General features: G+C 51.4%; 2 protein-coding genes across 3 annotated transcripts; both read left to right on the forward strand.

The window, feature by feature from the left end:
• Positions 1–1,273: 1,273 nt before the first annotated feature.
• mazb (MYC-associated zinc finger protein b (purine-binding transcription factor)) lies at positions 1,274–10,350 on the forward strand. 2 transcript variants are annotated; one of them, XM_083687091.1, is made up of 7 exons: positions 1,274–2,008; positions 2,107–2,257; positions 2,485–2,894; positions 3,540–3,787; positions 4,198–4,270; positions 7,083–7,254; positions 9,721–10,350. In XM_083687091.1, exons 1-7 carry the CDS (start codon positions 1,976–1,978, stop codon positions 10,056–10,058), a joined length of 1,425 nt encoding a protein of 474 aa, XP_083543217.1. In that variant the 5' UTR covers positions 1,274–1,975; the 3' UTR covers positions 10,059–10,350. The 2 variants fall into 2 exon arrangements, with proteins under 2 accessions (XP_083543217.1, XP_083543218.1); XM_083687092.1 differs by having other exon boundaries at positions 4,198–4,261; positions 9,721–10,346.
• A 5,182-nt stretch (positions 10,351–15,532) lies between these two features.
• LOC310817013 (ceramide synthase-like) lies at positions 15,533–19,637 on the forward strand. The gene is made up of 6 exons (XM_083687411.1): positions 15,533–15,834; positions 16,190–16,273; positions 16,690–16,912; positions 17,946–18,038; positions 19,028–19,137; positions 19,332–19,637. Exons 1-6 carry the CDS (start codon positions 15,557–15,559, stop codon positions 19,609–19,611), a joined length of 1,068 nt encoding a protein of 355 aa, XP_083543537.1. The 5' UTR covers positions 15,533–15,556; the 3' UTR covers positions 19,612–19,637.
• Positions 19,638–19,640: the final 3 nt, after the last annotated feature.

A 19,640-nucleotide genomic window follows, 5' to 3' on the forward strand; every position in this document is an offset into this window, starting at 1 on the left:
AATATGTGACAATTAATCCCAACCCATGCCTGTCCGTGTGGGAGCAGCGATATTCTGTCTCTAGTTATATTGACACTTTTGTAGACAAAACAAATGTATTGCATTTTAAAAACACTTTTGACCCCTGACCCCGCTGAACAGGAACAGGAAGGAGAAATGTCCGGTCACATGAGCCTGCCTCTTCTTAATGGAGATTATCATCTGGATGAATTCGATGGATTATGTTGTTTTTTTTGTTTTCTTTATGGGTCCCAACATGGTGTCTGCTGAGGCCTGGCTCCGCCCCCTACGCAGCGCCAGGAAGGACGGGGCTCTGGGAGGAGCTGAGTAACCCTCTAGCAGCCAATTGGCTAGCCTGGTCTGTATTCTGACAGCCTATTGGCTAGAGCCTGACAACATGTACATCCATCTACGCCTCTAATGCTGGAGACAGACAGACAGACAGACAGAGAGACAGACAGAGAGACAGGCAGGCAGACAGAGAGACAGGCAGACAGACAGGCAGACAGACAGAGACAGACAGACAGGTGTGTTCTCAGAGTTTTCAGTGGGAGCGGGTCCACATGTCTGAGGGTTCCTCTGGTCCTGATCAGAGCTCTGGTCCTGTTGGGTCAGACTGGGTTAGGTTGTGGTTCTGGTTGTGGGTTGACAGTCTTCTCCTGTTGTTGAAGGGACATTCTCAGTAACACTTATTAAATATTAAAATCCAGCCATTCCGAGCTCGAGGGAAAAGAAAAAGGGGTCTTTGAAAATGGGTTGAACTAAAGAGGGTGAAAGAAAATGAATTTAAAAAAGAATAAATTGATATCAACATATGTGATTCTGTGTACATTTCTTCTTTTATAAAACGTGTTTTGTGTAACGTGCGCTCACGCCATAGAAGTGACGTTTATTCCCTGATTGATTGAAACGTCTTTGCGTTATTTCCAGATTTAACGGAACCTCGGAGCGGTCCCGGTCCGCCCGGGTCTGACCGTGGTTGTTGTTCTAGTCGGTCTCTGACATCACCGAGCCTCGGCCCTGCGCCGTACCCTTTAAGATGCGCTAGTCGCCGTCGCCGTTAACGACTCGTTATTCTCGGTGTTTCCTAATACGCGGTGGCCGCGGTGTGGCTGCATTTAGCACCGGGAGAGAGCTATTTCTGACCGGGGTGAAAAACACGGTAGTGGCAACAGTTTCTGTCGGCCGAGACCTCGGGAGGAGGAGGAGGAAATAAAGGGGTGTCCGGAGAGAAACTGGTATCCCTTTAAGAGCGACGGGGACAGCGGAGCGGCGGAGAGGAGAGGAGAGGAGGGGGAGAAGAAAGAGAATTAAAAAAGAAAAGGAAGAAACAGACAGGGAGGGAGGAGGGAGAGCGAGCGATAAAAAAAGAAAGATGACATCGTCCTCGTTGAAGCGCCGAGGTGGAGCGGCGGGCTGCGGCCGGGATAGGCTGCTCTCCGCCGGGGTCAGGGCCTGAATCAACACCGAGGCTTCGACTCCCAGCCAGAGGCCTCCTGGCGAAGCGGAAAATAGATTCTAAATGAAAATCCTGAACTGTTTCTGTACAAATGTGTTTAATAGAACCCTGATCAGAGTTCTGATCACGACGCGTCAAATGCATTAATTGAATTTAATAAGACCTTTTTCTGTATATGTCTACGGCTGTAGAAATAAGAGATTTAGTGCGCAGACGGGCCGTTGTTGGGTTTAAATCCTGTTTCAGGAATTAAAGTTAGAAAGTAAAGAGAGAGAGAGAGAGACACCCGTCCCGGCTCGGCCCGGCCCGGCCCGGCCCGGTCCACCCCGCCAGCCCGGCCCGGTCAGACGCCTGCGGGATGTTAATTGCTCTAACGCTTGTATGAGAGTCAGTATTTGTACAGTAGATGTTCTGAGCAGTGTTTGGTTGCTGGGGGTCCTCCTCTACGGGACCATGACCACGGAGCTGTAGGACCAGGATCAGGATCACAGCTGACTCTCCTCGCTTTGCTGGAAAATGGATGCTGCTTGGAGCAATTTTCTCTTCCAGGTAAGTCGTTGTAATTAACTCCCTCTCTAGTGTGTGTCCTGCCTGCTGGTGTCCTGGTCAGGAGGAGAGACGTGATGGCCGTGTGTTTGTTCCTGCAGACCACGCCCACCCAGAGCCAAGTGGAGGGAACCCTCCAATCAGAGCTCATACAGGTCCACACGGCCTCCCCCCAGACCCCGCCCACCGAGCACATTGCCCCGCCCCCCTCCACGGTGGACACGGCGGCGCTGAACGAGGAACCTCAACCCGGTGAGCATGACGCCCCGCCCCCTTCTGATAGTCACGCTGATCTGTTCCTGTTCAATCACCTCAGCAAACATGAACCCGAGACACTAACCCTAACCCCCCTCTCTCCCCCCCCACCCCCCTCTTCCCCCCCTACCCCCTCTCTCTCCTCCCCCCCACCCCACCCCCCGTCTTTCCTCCCCCTCTCTCCCCCCCCCCTCTCTCTGCCCCCCCCCCCCCCCCCCCCACAGTGAAGCCTGCGGCCCGCCCCTCCCGGGTGCCTCATGTCTGCTCCATCTGCAGTAAACAGTTCAAGAACAACTACAACCTCCGGCGTCACCAGTCAGTCCACACAGGGGTACGCATGAAGGGGGGCGGAGCCAGCCGCCCGCAGGAGGAGGGGCCTAAGGAGGGCGTGGCCGGCACAGCCCCGCCACAGCAGCAGGGGGGGGGAGGGGCCGGGGGGAGGGCGGAGAGGCACACGGTCCCCCTCTCCCTCCTCCACCTCTCCATCCCTCCCCCTCTCCCCCCGCAGAGCACGCTGGCGTGTAGTCAGGAGGGCGAAGGCGTTGCCATGGCGAGCGTAGCGGCTAGCATAAACCCCCATGCTCCTCCTCCTGCTGCTGTCGTCATGGCGGCGGGCGCCGGGGCGACAGTACAGGTGGGTCAGGTGATGATGATGTCATAAACAATCGTCTGACTCTGGTTCCTCTGCATGGTGTGACCCAACGGCAAGATAACGACATATAGGATACTTAAAATGAGTAAACCAAACTGTAGCATACTTAAAAAGCCAGGATGTCATACTAGATCGTCCCATAGCAGACAGGCAGCAGCCTAATTGAACCAATTCCCGTAAACAAATGTTTGAGTTCCAGACAATGATTCCTCACTATGTTTGTCGCTAACTGCACAGTATGACGCCAGCAGGGCCTGTTAGCGGCTAGGCGTGAGCAGCAGTGTGTAGCAGTCAGAAGGCTATGTGCTCGTTGGGTTGCGGTAGTAGAAGATAGAACAGCAGTACAGGGGGATGATGAAAGTTAGAGACGTTTCTGCATGTTGTACAATCAGGAAACAAGTCTGTCTATGGCGGGAGGATGGTGGAGGTAGAAATCAGAGGACGGGCTCATTGTAATGCATGGAACGGAATAAGGAACATGTTTGATACCATTCCTCATTCCATTCCATGCATTACAATGAGCCCGTCCTCTAATTTCTACCCTCCGCCAGCCTCCCCTGGTGTCTGACCTGGGCTGATCCACTAGCAGCATCTCTGTACTGTAAGTGTGTCTCCCCCCCCCCCCAGAGGCCAGCCAACTCGGCCCCCACCCCGGTGAGGAAGAACCATGCATGTGACACGTGTGGGAAGGCGTTCAGAGACGTGTACCACCTGAACCGCCACCGCCTGTCCCACTCTGACGAGAAGCCCTTCTCCTGCCCCGTCTGCCAGCAGAGGTTCAAGAGGAAGGACAGGATGAGTCATCATGTCCGCTCCCACCAGGGGGGGGTGGAGAAGCCCTACGTCTGCCCCCACTGTGCCAAGGCCTTCTCCAGGTCAGAACCACAACTAGGCCCAAACCTAGTACCAGACCCAGACCTAGGAGAGACAGACCTAGACCCAGGCACAGGACCAGCCTCGGACCCAGACCTAGAGACAGAACCAGACCCTGACCCTGACCTGACCCTGACCCAGAGCCAGACCTGACCAGACTAGACCAGACCAGACCTGACCCTGACCCAGAGCCAGACCAGACCAGACCAGACCAGACCAGACCCTGACCCTGACCAGACCAGACCAGACCAGACCCTGACCCTGACCCTGACCCTGACCCTGACCAGACCAGACCAGACCAGACCAGACCAGATCAGACCAGACCAGACAGGTGACCATTATTTAGCACTCAGTTTGTGCTTTAATTTAACCGTTCTAATGCTGTCTAATGGCTCCTCCCCTCTCTCCTCAGACCGGACCATCTCAACAGTCATGTCCGCCAAGTCCACTCATCAGAACGCCCCTTCAAGTGTTCGGTACTTGATGTTTGTGCTACTTTATATCCTAAACACACACAATCACACTCACACACACACACACCGAACACACATTCACACACACAGCTTTCAGGACACCCTGGCAGCCAAAGATGCGTAGCTTTTACATGTGTCGGGTTAACTCTGACCCTGTCCCTAACCCTGACCCTGAGGGTTAGGATCAGGATCAGGGTCAGGGTTGGGATCAGGGTTAGGGGTTAGGGTCAAGGTTACGATCAGGGTTATGATCAGGGTTAGAATCAGAATCAGAATTCTTTTATTCTTTTAAATATATTTGCACATACAGGAAATTGACTTGGTGAGGTTGGTGCATGGACATAAAAAACAAATAGCAAATATTGACAAGAAATTTACAAAATAGCAAAATATGAAAAAAAATAGCAATAACAAATTTACAAAAAAGAGCAGCAGAACAATACATCTGATAGACTGTGTGAGACTAAGTGGCAATGAGGCTAGAGGCTGTGAAATGGTTATGGGGCATGTCACTATAAATTAGAATAAGTTTAAATAATTATAAATTACAAATTACACTGTCAGTGCATTGTGTGTGTGACAGGGTGGGGGGGGGAGTCCCAGAGGGGCTCAGAGTCAGTGAGAGGTAGGGGGAAAGCACACAGCCTTGTGGGGCTCCGGTGCTGATGGTCCGAGGCTCCAAGACAAGCTTGCCCAGCCGCACCTGCTGCTTCCTGTCTGTCAGGAAGTCAGTGATCCACCTGCAGGTGGGCTCAGGCACGCTCAGCTGGGATAGCTTGTCCTGGAGGAGGGCTGGGGCGATGGTGTTGAATGCAGCGCTGAAGTCCACAAACAGGATCCTGGCGTAGGTGCCGGGGGAGTCTAGGTGCTGGAGGATGAAGTGAAGTCCCATGTTGACTGCGTCGTCTACAGACCTGTTGGCTCTGTAGGTGAACTGCAGTGGGTTCAGGAGGTGATGGCCCTGAGGTGGGTGAGCACGAGGCGCTCAAAGGTCTTCATTACCACAGAGGTTAGGGCGACTGGTCTGTAGTCATTAAGGCCTGTGATCCTCTGCTTTTTGGGAACTGGGATGATGGTGGATGTTTTGGAGCAGGCAGGTACCATGCATTCAACCAGTGAGGTGTTAAAGATGTCCTTAAACACTAGAGACAGCTGGTCTGCACAGTGCTTCAGTGTGGAGGGGGAGACAGCGTCTGGTCCAGCTGCCTTGCAGGGGTTCTGTTTCTTTAACAGTTTGTTGACGTCTCTCTCCTGGATGGAGAGAGGTGCGACAGGGGGGAAGGGGGCCGTAGAGGTCTGTCCAGGCTGGGAAGGAGAGGTGTGATAGCTGTGGGGGAGGGTTGGTTGTGTGGGTCAGAGTCAGGACTGCTCCATTGTCTGTCGAATCTACAGTAGAAGTCATTCAGGTCATTTGCAAGTCTGAGGTCATCCATAGAGTGGGGGGATTTGGTTTTGCAGTCTGATCACTCGAAAGGCCTTTCCAGACTGACGAGGAGTCGTTGGCTGCAAACTGTTGTTCCAGCTTCTTTGAGTACTGTCATCTGGCCTCCTTAATCTCCTTGCCAAACGTGTACTTAGCCAGTCTAAACCTTTCCTTGTCTCCACTCCTGAAAGCCCTCTCCTTCTCCAAATGAAGCTGTTTGACTCTTGCTGTGAACCAGGGCTTGTCATTGTTGTAACTCACCCTGGTGCGTGTTGGAATACATCTGTCCTCACAGAAGCTGATGTATGATGTCACAGACTCTGTGTATTCGTCCAGGCTGTTAGAAGCAGTCCTAAACATGTCCCAGTCTGTGATGTCGAGGCAGTCACACAGCTCCTCCACTGCTTCTCTGCTGCTCCAATTCTTAGATGTCCACACAGCTGTAACGGTGATCCAAAATCTTCTCCTCCCTGGTCGGGCATTTGATTAACTGTTTATATTTAGGGAGTTTGTGAGTTAAGTTGCCCTTGTTAAAGTCCCCAATACTGGGACAATAACTGGGGAATACGTGTTCTCTCTCCTTCTCTCCACTCCTAATATTTGGTCGGTGAGTTGACGTTGAGCCACTTTCACGTCAGCTTGCGGAGGGATGTAAACTCCAGCCAATATAAAAGAAGTAGGTGATGAAAAATGATTCCAGGTCAGGAGAACAAGTTTGCAAAATCACTTTCACGTTGTTGCACCAGCGTTGATTTATATAGAAACAGATCCCACCTCCTTTCGTTTTGCATGAAGAAATCGTGTCACGATCTGCCCGTAACAACTGGAAGCCGGGCAGCTGTACAGCGGAGTCCAGTGTAGATTCAATTAGCCTCTCCGTCTCCGTCTCACTGCTTGGCCAGGGGCCAGAGCACCTTTGACCAGAATGTCCAGTAAATCCACAGATGAGGCGAGAAAGTTGGGACATAAATCAGAGGTGTTGAGTCCCTGTTACAAAATTAGACTAAAAACAAACAAAGAAGTGCACCAACATACCGTGGCAGCCGTAGGAGGCGCCATCTTGATATATAGGGATTAGGGTCAGGGTTAGGATCAGGGTTAGGGGTTAGGGTTAGGGGTTAGGATTAGGGTTAGGGGTTAGGGGTCAGGGTTAGGATCGGGGTTAGGGTCAGGGTTAGGGTCATCTGGCAGACTGGCCCTCAATCTGGTGGGTTAGCATGGAGGTTGTGGTTGTGGGGTGATGCTTCCTCCCCCTCCTCTTCCTCCTCCTCTTCCTGTCCCTCCTCCTCCTCTTCCTCCTCTCCCTCCTCCTTCTCCTCCTCTTCCTCCTCACTGCCCTGTATTGATAATCATCATCATCATCATCATCATCATCATCTTCCTCCTCTTCTCTCGTTCCAGACGTGTGAGTCGAGCTTCGCCACACGTGACCGCCTCCGTGCTCACATGATCCGCCACGAGGAGAAGGTCCCGTGTCACATCTGTGGCAAGCTGCTGTCCGCCGCCTACATCACAGATCACATGAGAGTGCACAACCAATCACAACACCACGCCTGCCACCTCTGTAACCGCAGTGAGTCTCACACACACACACACACACACACACACACCAATGTAAGCGCAGTGAGTCTCACACACATGGTTCATGTTTACAACGTTACTCCCATCTGTGGAGTCCATGTTTGATGGGTAACGATGTAGAAAGGGTTTGCTAGATGTTAGTTAAAATATTATTATTATTTTCTGAGGACTCAAACACTCCATGGAGAGAACGAGAAATAAAAAGTCAAACTAAAGCACAGTCAGTAAAAACAACAATAAAAATAGTTAAAGATTAAAAGCAAGTTTAAAAAGAGGATTGGCACAAACATTTGATCATCAGTAAGTTGATCTCTGATTGGCTTGAAAAAGATATACTTAAAGTATTCTCAACTATTATATTTCTAGTGTACTTGAGTTTAACTATACTAAAGTATATAAATTGATATTAAAATATCCCAGCTTAAATTGTACTAAAGTTGTATTTAATATACTTAAATTCTGTAGGTTTTAAGCATATTAAGTACTTGAAATATGTTTAATTGACCCCTCTTAATGTTATTATAAGTAAACTTAAATATTAATTATCTGAAATGTACTTACAACACACTTAGAATGTAATTTTAGTCATAGGCTTCTGATTGGTACACAGGGCTGAAGGCCAATCAGGAGGCCCACAGGCTTCTGACCTTCTCTTGGTCCTAATGTTGCAGTCATGGTCATGGTCATGGTCAGGGTTAGGGTTAGGGTTAGTGATGTGATTAGATGACACAATACTAATGTTTTAACTTAAGAAGAGTTCAGAAATCAATATTTGGTGGAATAATCCTGATTTACAATCACAGCTTTCATGCGTCTTGGCATGCTCTCCACCAGTCTTTCACATTGCTGTTGGGTGACTTTATGCCACTCCTGGCGCAAAAAATCAAGCAGCTCGGCTTTGTTTGATGGCCTGTGACCATCTATCTTCCTCTTGATCACATTCCAGAGGTTTTCATTGGGGTTCAGGTCCGGAGATTGGGCTGGCCATGACAGGGTCTTGATCTGGTGGTCTTCCATCCACACCTTGATTGACCTGGTTATGTGGCATGGAGCATTGTCCTGCTGGAAAAAACAATCCTCAGAGTTGGGGAACATTGTCAGAGCAGAAGGAAGCAAGTTTTCTTCCAGGACAACTTTGTACGTGGCTTGATTCATGCGTCCTTCACAAAGACAAATCTGCCCGATTCCAGTCTTGCTGAAGCACCCCCAATCATCACCGATCCTCCACCAAATTTCACAGTAGGTGTGAGACACTGTGGCTTGTAGGCCTCTCCGGGTCTCCGTCTAACCATTAGATGACCAGGTGTTGGGCAAAGCTGAAAATTGGACTCATCAGAGAAGATGACCTTACTCCAGTCCTCTACGATCCTTATGGTCTTTTGCAAACCTCTGGCTCTTCTTTGCTTCTCTTTGATGAAGGGCTTTTTTCTAGCTTTGCACGACTTCAGCCCTGCCCCTAGGAGCCTGTTTCGAACCGTCCTCATCGTGCACTTCACCCCAGCTGCCGTTTGCCATTCTTTTTGTAGGTCACTTGATGTCATCCTACGGTTGTTGAGTGACATTTGAATGAGTTGGCGGTCATCCCGGTGAGTGGAGAGTCGTTTTCGCCCTCTGCCGGTCTGTAGCTTTGTTGTCCCTAATGTCTGCAGCTTGACCTTGTTCTTATGAACCGCCGTCTTTGAAATTTTAAGGATGGAAGCAACCTGACGCTCACTGTATCCCTCTGCCAGTAAAGCCAGAATTCAACCGTTCTTTTCCTCACTCAAAACTTTTCTTTTCAACTCTTTTGGTCAATAGTTATTTTTTTATTCCAATTACTTTTGAGGTACTACTAGCACTGTTGTTGCCATCCAGCTGGTCATATTGCAAGAGGATAGTGATGACCACAGCAGTGGTTTTTATACTTTTCCTCATTAAATAAGATTTGGTTCAGGTGATCACCTAATCAGTACCTCATTAAGTAGAATGAGGTGTGCCTGTATTAGAACAGACACTGGAATGGAATGGCTGCCATACATGTAGAGATGCTGATTTAAGAAAAATTTGGAGTGGTCTCTTAATTTTGCTGTATATATGGAGGTATATTGGATTGAAAATAACAGAACATTAAGTTCATATCTACACACACACGTATATACTTACGTAATTACAAATGAGAGGAAATTAAAGTAAATGAAAGTACACTTTCAAAACACGTGTAACTATGACAATTAATAGAATGTTAATCTCAGGTATAAGAAATATATTCAAGTAGATTCTCAATAAATATATGGAAGTTCAACATCAGTACAAATTATGTGTACTTTCAATAGAAACACATACTTATATTTCAGGGTTTCATTAAATCGATTTTAATTACACTTAAGTATACATTTTTTCTGCTTGGGGGCAGTGATGCTGTAGAGACTGTTCCCTATGACGCTTTCTAACCTCCCCCCCCCTCCTCCTATCCCCGCAGGTTTTACCACCCTGACCTACCTGCGCGTCCACGCCCAGAAGCACCACGGCCAGGAGTGGAAGGAGGGTGCGGGGGGGTTCGGGGGGGGGGCGTCCGGGGGGGTGCTGGTGTGCCAGCTTTGTGGGGTGCACTGTAAGACCCCTACCCAGCTGCAGGGTCACATGGGCACCCACAGCAGCGCCCCTCCCCCCTCCCCCATCCCCTCGGCTGGGGGGGGCGGCGGCTCTATCTCCCTGGGCAACATGGTGACCGCCCCCACCGTCTACGTCAGCGGGAATGCTGTGGTCGACCTGCTGGTGTCAGACTGCTCCAGCATTGCCCCCCAGTCTCAAAGCTAGAACCCCTCAGCCCCCCCAATCTCAAAGCTAGGACCCCTCAGCCCCCCCAATCTCATAGCTAGAACCCCTCAGCCCCCCCAGTCTCATAGCTAGGGCCCCCCCAGGACCCCTCAGTCTCATAGCTAGGGCCCCCCCAGGACCCCTCAGTCTCATAGCTAGGGCCTCCCCAGGACCCCTCAGTCTCATAGCTAGGACCCCCCCAGGACCCCTCAGTCTCATAGCTAGGACCCCCCCCAGGACCCCTCAGTCTCATAGCTAGGACCCCCCCAGGACCCCCCAGTCTCATAGCTAGGGCCCCCCCAGGACCCCCCAGTCTCATAGCTAGGGCCCTCCCAGGACCCCCCAGTCTCATAGCTAGGACCCCCCCAGGACCCCTCAGTCTCATAGCTAGGACCCCCCCAGGACCCCCCAGTCTCATAGCTAGGACCCCCCCAGGACCCCTCAGTCTCATAGCTAGGACCCCCCCAGGACCCCTCAGTCTCATAGCTAGGACCCCCCCAGTCTCATAGCTAGGACCCCCCCCCTCCCTCGCTGGCCTCACACAGGACACCCTTGCCTCTGCCCCCCAGTAGACCTGAACTCAGTGTGGAGGAAGGGGGGAGGGGGGGGTTGGGGGGGGGGTGTATATGTTGTGGCTGTTTGCTGATTCAATGACACTAAAGACTACAAACATGGACGCTGCAAGTCGTCCCAGCATGCCCCCCCCGCCCCCCCCCCCCCGCGCGTTTTTATCAGTCCTGGGTACTGCTTCTCTCTGTCTGTCTGTATGTATCTGTCACACCAACCAGCATGGGGGAGGGAGGAGGGGGGGGCACCAGCAAATACTGTAAGTCAGGGCAGCTTCCAGGGGGAGGAGAGGAGAGGAGAGGAGAGGAGAGGAGAGGAGAGGAGTCGAGTCTATGTAGTGATGGCGAGGTGGGAGGAGCCTATCTGTTATTTTCTGAAAGGTACAACTGGAGAGAGAAGAGAAAGCGATGGTCAGAGTTGCGTTCAGGAGTGACGGAGGTCAGGGTTGGTCAGATATGACATACTGTGTCAACATGTTTGATTCCTGTTGCTGTATCTGTCTTCCTCTCTGGTGGTGGCGGCGGCCATTTGAACTAATGAAGGAGACGCTTCTCAGCCAGATCGAGGACTGAGCTCACCAGCCCCCCCTGCAGGCCAGCTACCACCCTGCACTCCGTTAGGAAGTCACCGGCCACCAGGGGGGGCTGCTGCCCCCTCGTTCTACATGGTTTAGAACTCATATTTTTGAAGACAAAAAAGTAGATTTATTTCAGATGAATCGCCGCCATTTTGTTTGCGTGTGCATCTGTCATTGCCATAGTCTTATTTGTTTTGGTCATGGTAACCAAGGTAACTAAGAGTCCCGTCACCGTGGTAACCTCCTCCGTTAGACATAGACATGTGACACCACGTGTAGCAGCTCACAGCACTCCTGAACACGCCTCAGACACCGGCGCCCCACCACCCAGGGACGAGGAGGAGGAGGAGGAGGAGGAGGGGGAGGAGGGGCTTGGATTGTTTGACTCTAGTGGTGGTTTATGTGTGATGATGATGTCATGATGGAAGGATGGTCAGAGGTCAGGTAAAGATGAGGTTGTCCAGGAAGCTGGTACTGATGGTGCATTCATGTGTTCTCCAACTAGGAAACTGAAATATCCCACTGTGAAACTCATTCAAAGACAAGACCAGAGTTTCAACCCATAGAAGATCTCGTCTAATGACAGGTGATCACATGAAGGCAGCATGCGTCTGATGGCCGGCCCTCCTGTCATCTGGTCACCTGGTCTGCTCTGCTACTTCCTGGTTTAGTGTTGGTAATGTCTATCTCAGAATCCGTAGATAACTATCATTTGTTCTTCCTGTTGAGAAACTTAGTGATTTGATAAAGTTCTTATTTTAGGTTTCCTGCATTAAGCTGAAAGTAGAATAATGCTGATACCTTGACTAGGAACCTGTACAGCTCTGGACATCTTAACGCCTTATTCTACTCAAACTGCATTTTAACTATTTTATTCTCAACTATTTTAAATCTTAGTCATGGATTCATTAAGAATATTAACGGGATGTATTTATATTTATATTTTTATATTTCTCAACAGTATGCATGTCTATGAACAGTTGTTAGAGCAAAAAAATTGTTGATGCTTAAAAACCACGATCATGAATATGATGTTATTGTTTTGTAGATGAAGTAGAGATCATGTTATTATTATTTTGTAATTTTGACTATTAAAAGTAAAAGGAGTAAACAAATGTGGTGGTTGTGTCACACACTCAAACATACATTAATGAGTAGAGAGACAGACAGAGGATAAATATAAATATATATATATATATGTGTGTTGAATATGAGACTAGCCTGTAACCTTGACCTCAGTTGTGTAATCAGGTTTGGCTGTGTGTGTGTGTGTGTGTGTGTGTGTGTGTGCGCTCAGTAATCCCTCCACACCCTTACTAATATTAATCAGGATGGATGCCACCCAACACCAGGCTGGGTAGGGAGGGGGGGGGGGTGACCTCATTCTGGACACATCTGGTCTTAAAGCCAATAGGAAGCCTGGGGTCCATCTGGTCCAATAGGAAGCTTGGGATCCATCTGGTCCAATAGGAAGCCTGGGATCCATCTGGTCCAATAGGAAGCTTGAGATCCATCTGGTCCAATAGGAAGCCTGGGATCCATCTGGTCCAATAGGAAGCCTGGTGTTCCATCTGAATTAGACTGTTTTAAAGCCCCTGATTTACAGGAGATGATGTCTGATTATGTGTCTCTATTTCTGTCGTGTCCTACGATTACCATCTACCATCACATCACATCTACCATCACATCCCATCTACCATCACATCACATCTACCATCACATCACATCTACCATCACATCCCATCTACCATCACATCTACCATCACATCCCATCTACCATCACATCACATCTACCATCACATCCCATCTACCATCACATCTACCATCACATCTACCATCACATCACATCTACCATCACATCTACTATCACATCACATCTACCATCACATCCCATCTACCATCACATCTACTATCACATCTACCATCACATCACATCTACCATCACATCTACCATCACATCACATCTACCATCACATCTACTATCACATCACATCTACCATCACATCACATCTACCATCACATCTACCATCACATCACATCTACCATCACATCTACCATCACATCACATCTACCATCACATCACATCACATCTACCATCACATCTACTATCACATCACATCTACCATCACATCACATCTACCATCACATCACATCTACCATCACATCACATCTACCATCACATCACATCTACCATCACATCTACCATCACATCACATCTACCATCACATCACATCACATCTACCATCACATCTACTATCACATCACATCTACCATCACATCACATCTACCATCACATCACATCTACCATCACATCTACCATCACATCACATCTACCATCACATCACATCACATCACATCTACCATCACATCTACCATCACATCACATCACATCTACCATCACATCTACCATCACATCACATCTACCATCACATCACATCTACCATCACATCTACCATCACATCACATCACATCCCATCTACCATCACATCACATCTACCATCACATCACATCTACCCGAGAGGAGAGAGAGAGAGACAGAGGGGATATGTGACAGCCTGTCTAATCACCACTCATCATTAGAGGTCTTGTTTGGATCATTGGGCAGGAAGGCCTGTGGGCTTTTAGAGTGTGTGTGTGTGTGTGTGTGTGTGTGTGTGTGTGTGTGTGTGTGTGTGTGTGTGTGTCGGACAGCAGCACGTCGAGCTGTCGTCACCGTCCAGCAGCGCGTCGGTGGTCTGGCCGTGTGACCCCGGCGGCAGCTCGGTGTCTGACTGGTGGTCGCGTCAGTGTTGAAGCCGTCAGATCCGACATGTCTTCTCCGTCCCCAGCCGTCCGGGGGTCCAGCTGATCGAGGACGGTGTGTGTCAGGCAGGGGGCTTTCAGAAGGAAAACGTTAGCTAACCGATGGTAGCTAGCTAACCTGCGGGACATTGGAAGCTCTTCTCTCGGATTAACGGAGATTTCATATTTCGGCTGAATAAAACCATGTGGATCATCCAGGCGGACAGACCCGGGACTTCGCTGACCGTTTTCTCCGGGACGGGATCAGGCCGCTGACCGGATCTCATGTAAACGTCCCCGGTCCTGAGCCGGGTGTTAGCCGGTAGCTAGCTACCTAGCTGGCTAAGACTTATAGCAAGCTAACTGAGCTAGCAGCAGATCGGTATCAGATTCCTAACGGTGTGAGTGGAGTTTTATTTCGGTTTTAAACATCTCGCTAAATGATAACAAACCACGGTGCTGGTCTGTAGGGTTCTGGTCTGTAGGGTGTGTAGGGTCTGTAGGGTGCTGGTCTGTAGGGTTCTGGTCTGTAGGGTCTGTAGGGTGCTGGTGTGTAGGGTGTGTAGAGTGTGTAGGGTGCGTAGGGTGTGTAGGGTGCTGGTCTGTAGGGTGTGTAGAGTGTGTAGGGTGTTGGTCTGTAGGGTGTGTAGAGTGCTGGTCTGTAGGGTGTGTAGGGTGCTGGTCTGTAGGGTGTGTAGAGTGTGTAGGGTGTTGGTCTGTAGGGTGTGTAGAGTGCTGGTCTGTAGGGTGTGTAGGGTATGTAGGGTGCTGGTCTGTAGGGTGCTGGTCTGTAGGGTGTGTAGAGTGTGTAGGGTGCTGGTCTGTAGGGTGTGTAGAGTGCTGGTCTGTAGGGTGTGTAGGGTATGTAGGGTGCTGGTCTGTAGGGTGTGTAGAGTGTGTAGGGTGTTGGTCTGTAGGGTGTGTAGAGTGCTGGTCTGTAGGGTGTGTAGGGTGTGTAGGGTGCTGGTCTGTAGGGTGTGTAGAGTGTGTAGGGTGCTGGTCTGTAGGGTGCTGGTCTGTAGGGTCTGTATGGTGCTGGTCTGTAGGGTGCTGGTGTATAGGGTGTGTAGGGTGCTGGTCTGTAGGGTGCTGGTGTATAGGGTGTGTAGGGTGCTGGTCTGTAGGGTGCTGGTGTATAGGGTGTGTAGGGTGCTGGTCTGTAGGGTGCTGGTGTATAGGGTGTGTAGGGTGCTGGTCTGTAGGGTGTTGTCTGTAGGGGGTTGTTAGCATGTTAGCATGCTGACTCGCCGTCGTCTGTTGATACCAAGCAGGAAGTCAGAGAATCTGTCTGGCGCTCGAGGTTTCAACACAGCGCCCTGCGTCTAGCTAGCCTGGAGATTTAGCCTGGAGATTTAGCCTGGAGATTTAGCCTGGTTAGTTAGCCTGGAGAGTTAGCGTGGTTAGTTAGCTGGGTTAGTTAGCCTGGTTAGCTAGCCTGCTAGCCCCCAGCAGCAGCCCTAGCCCCCAGCAGCCCTAGCCCCCAGCAGCCCTAGCCCCCAGCAGCCCTAGCCCCCTAACCCTCCCTCTCTCTCCCCTCCCTCCCACTCACCCCATCCCTTCCTCTCTGAGTGTGATGCTGAGGTGTGTGTGTGTGTGTGTGTGTGTGTGTGTGTGTGTGTGTGTGTGTGTGTGTGTGTGTGTGTGTGTGTGTGTATATCTCCAGAGAGGAGCAGACAGAGAGAGAGGCCAGCCTCCGCGGCCCTGCTGTGTCCACCAGCGTGGAGCCATGTTGACCATCCTGGCAGCCGGCTCGGTCTTCTTCCCCGGTCTGTTCTACATCTCCAGACGCTGTCTGAGGAGCCTGCCGGGCCCGGGCTGGAGCGAGGCCGACGCCGTCACCCTGTCTGCCAGGTGGGCGGGGGGGGGGGGGCGGGCGTGTGTTTGAGTGTGATTCTTGGCTGGGTATCACATTCATAACATGTCTTTGTGTTAAAGTGGAATGTGAGCCTGTAGTCCAGTGGATTTGTTGTTTTCATTCTTCAATAGTCGACACATTCACAACAAAATGTCATTTTAAAACGTCCTCTGAGTCCAGATCTGTCTTTGAATGCCCTGATCAGTCCTGATGTTCCGAATCGCCCGTTTGATTAAATTCCTACAATTCCCAAGATGCCCCTCTCCCTCCCACGCCAGGTGCTTCTGTTGATAAACATGATGATGTCACTGGTGCAGTTAACCTGTCCTGCTCTCCTATTGGTTCCCTCAGGTTGGTGTCGTCCGTTCAGGCCATCATGGCGTCCTCGGCTGGTTACATCATCGCCTCTTCCTGTGTTGACATCATGGAGGACCAGTGAGTTCACACATTCACCTCACTGTCACTGTAGCTAAGGCTAGGCTAGGCTAGGCTAGGCTAGGCTAGGCTAGTCAGTCACTGCGTGGGTCCCACAGTAAGATGACACAGAGCCTAGAGGTGGTTCAACAAGGATGAGGAGCAGGGAGACACTCACCCTAAGGTTATGTAGAGGTTATATAGTGGTTATGTAGAGGTAATGTAGTGGTTATATAGAGGTTATATAGTGGTTATGTAGAGGTTATGTATGAATGCTCTCTTGTCTCCTTTGTGGAGCGCTGACAGGAAGCAGCTGACTGTGTAGTCAGGCCTTCCTCTCACACTCAACAGATTGTTCATCATCGTGTGTGTGTGTGTGTGTGTGTGTATAAAGTGAAAGGAAGTAAACCCTGCCCCCTCCTTCCCTCCCTCCCCAGACATTGGCTGACCAGTGCTTACATCCTGTTTGCGGTTCCGTACTTTGCCTACGACCTCTACGCCATGTTCCTGTGCCACTGGTACAAACTCCGGGTCAAAGGTCACCAGGTGGAGGGCGGGGCCAGGCCCCTGGGCGTCGCCCTCACCAGCTTCCTGCGCTGCGAGTTCCTCATGGTGCTGCATCACATCGCCATGGTCACCGTCTGCTTCCCCGTCTCCGTGGTAACTGTCATCAACGTGCTATATCGGGAGTGGGAGTGTGAGTGTGTGTGTGTGTGTGTGTGTGTGTGTGTGTGAGTGAATGTCTCACAGTGTTTTTGTTTTGTTTCTTTCTGTCTTCCTGTCCTGAGTGATGAGATGGTGACAGGTGGTGGTCTGTAGGTGACAGGTGGTGGTCTGTAGGTGACAGGTGATGGTCTGTAGGTGACAGGTGGTGGTCTGTAGGTGACAGGTGGTGGTCTGTAGGTGACAGTGAGGTGGTCTGTAGGTGACAGTGAGATGGTCTGTAGGTGACAGGTGGTGGTCTGTAGGTGACAGTGAGGTGGTCTGTAGGTGACAGTGAGATGGTCTGTAGGTGACAGGTGGTGGTCTGTAGGTGACAGGTGGTGGTCTGTAGGTGACAGTTGGTGGTCTGTAGGTGACAGGTGGTGGCCTGTAGGTGACAGTGAGGTGGTCTGTAGGTGACAGGTGGTGGTCTGTAGGTGACAGTGAGGTGGTCTGTAGGTGACAGGTGGTGGTCTGTAGGTGACAGGTGGTGGTCTGTAGGTGACAGGTGATGGTCTGTAGGTGACAGTGAGATGGTCTGTAGGTGACAGGTGGTGGTCTGTAGGTGACAGTGAGGTGGTCTGTAGGTGACAGGTGGTGGTCTGTAGGTGACAGGTGATGGTCTGTAGGTGACAGTGAGGTGGTCTGTAGGTGACAGGTGGTGGTCTGTAGGTGACAGTGAGGTGGACTGTAGGTGACAGGTGGTGGTCTGTAGGTGACAGGTGATGGTCTGTAGGTGACAGGTGGTGGTCTGTAGGTGACAGGTGGTGGTCTGTAGGTGACAGTGAGGTGGTCTGTAGGTGACAGTGAGGTGGTCTGTAGGTGACAGGTGGTGGTCTGTAGGTGACAGTGAGGTGGTCTGTAGGTGACAGTGAGGTGGTCTGTAGGTGACAGGTGGTGGTCTGTAGGTGACAGTGACAGGTTGTTTCATACTGGATATGTTCACCAGTGTTCACCAGCTCCTGATGACTGTTTCCTGTTTCCTGTGTAGTTCTGGCGTCAGAAGGGCGACTACTTCCAGGGCGTGATGTTGATGGCGGAGCTCAGCACGCCGTCTGTCTGCCTGGGGAAGATCCTCATCCAGGTAACATCCTGACCCCTGACCCTTGACCCCGACCCGGTCCATTTCTACTGTCAGTGTTAAAGCTACTTTAACTTCTTGCTTTCACCAACCTATACTGCTTGATTTTTCTCTCTCTCTGTCTTTCCTCCTCCCTCCCTCTCTACCTCTGCCTCTCTACCCCTCCCTCTCTATCCCTCCCTCTCTACCTCTCCCTCCCACCCTCCCTCTCTCCCTCCCTCCCTCTCTACCTCTCCCTCCCTCCCTCTCTACCTCCCTCCCTCCCTCCCTCTCTATCCCTCACTCTCTACCTCTCCCTCCCTCCTTCTCTACCTCTCCCTCCCACCCTCCCTCTCTCCCTCCCTCCCTCTCTACCTCTCCCTCCCTCCCTCCCTCTCTACCTCTCCCTCCCTCCCTCCCTCCCTCCCTCTCTACCTCTCCCTCCCTCTCTATCCCTCCCTCTCTACCTCTCCCTCCCACCCTCCCTCTCTCCCTCCCTCCCTCTCTACCTCTCCCTCCCTCCCTCTCTACCTCCCTCCCTCCCTCCCTCTCTATCCCTCACTCTCTACCTCTCCCTCCCTCCCTCCCACCCTCCCTCTCTCCCTCCCTCCCTCTCTACCTCTCCCTCCCTCCCTCTCTACCTCCCTCCCTCCCTCCCTCTCTATCCCTCACTCTCTACCTCTCTCTCCCTCCCTCCTTCTCTACCTCTCCCTCCCACCCTCCCTCTCTCCCTCCCTCCCTCTCTACCTCTCCCTCCCTCCCTCCCTCTCCCTCCCTCCCTCCCTCTCCCTCCCTCTCTATCCCTCACTCTCTACCTCTCCCTCCCTCCCTCTCTACCTCTCCCTCCCACCCTCCCTCTCTCCCTCCCTCTCTACCTCCCTCCCTCCCTCCCTCTCTACCTCCCTCCCTCTCTACCTCTCCCTCCCTCCCTCTCTCCCTCCCACCCTCCCTCCCTCCCTCTCTACCTCCCTCCCTCTCTACCTCTACCTCCCTCCCTCCCTCTCTTTCCTCAGTATAAACAGCAGCACACTCTCCTCCACAAAGTCAACGGAGGTCTTATGCTGATCACTTTTTTCATCTGTCGAGTGCTGCTCTTCCCTTATCTCTACTACGCCTATGGCAGGTATGTCTCTCCCTCCCTCCCTTTCTCCCTTTCTCCCTCCTTCCCTCCCTCCCCTCCTTCCCTCTCTCTCTCTCTTCTGGGAGGATTCTACAGCTCAACCTGACAGGACAGTAAACTGACAATGAGTAAAGATGATGACATTTGTACCTTAACTGCTGCTAGTGTGGTCCAGTCTAACCCCCTCCCTTCCCCAGGTACGCCTCCCTCCCCCTCCCCCTGGTGCCCCTGGCCGTGCCCTGGCAGGTGAACCTCGGGGCCGGCATCCTCATGGCCCCTCAGCTCTACTGGTTCTGCCTCATCAGCAGAGGGGCGCTCCGCCTCTACTCTGGCTCCTCCTCCTCACACTCCCAGAGACCGCCCCTGGCCCCGCCCACCGCCAAGGAGGTGGTGGCGGATGGACACGCCCCCCTGCCCCAGGCGGCCAATGGTTACAGCAGTACCTGCCCCTCAGAGCAGGAGCCAGCCAATCACTGAGAGGAGGGACGGAGAATGTCGATAGATGA

This window comes from Argentina silus (assembly GCF_951799395.1).
Source record: "Argentina silus genome assembly, chromosome: 16".
Taxonomy (NCBI): Eukaryota; Metazoa; Chordata; class Actinopteri; order Argentiniformes; family Argentinidae; genus Argentina; species Argentina silus.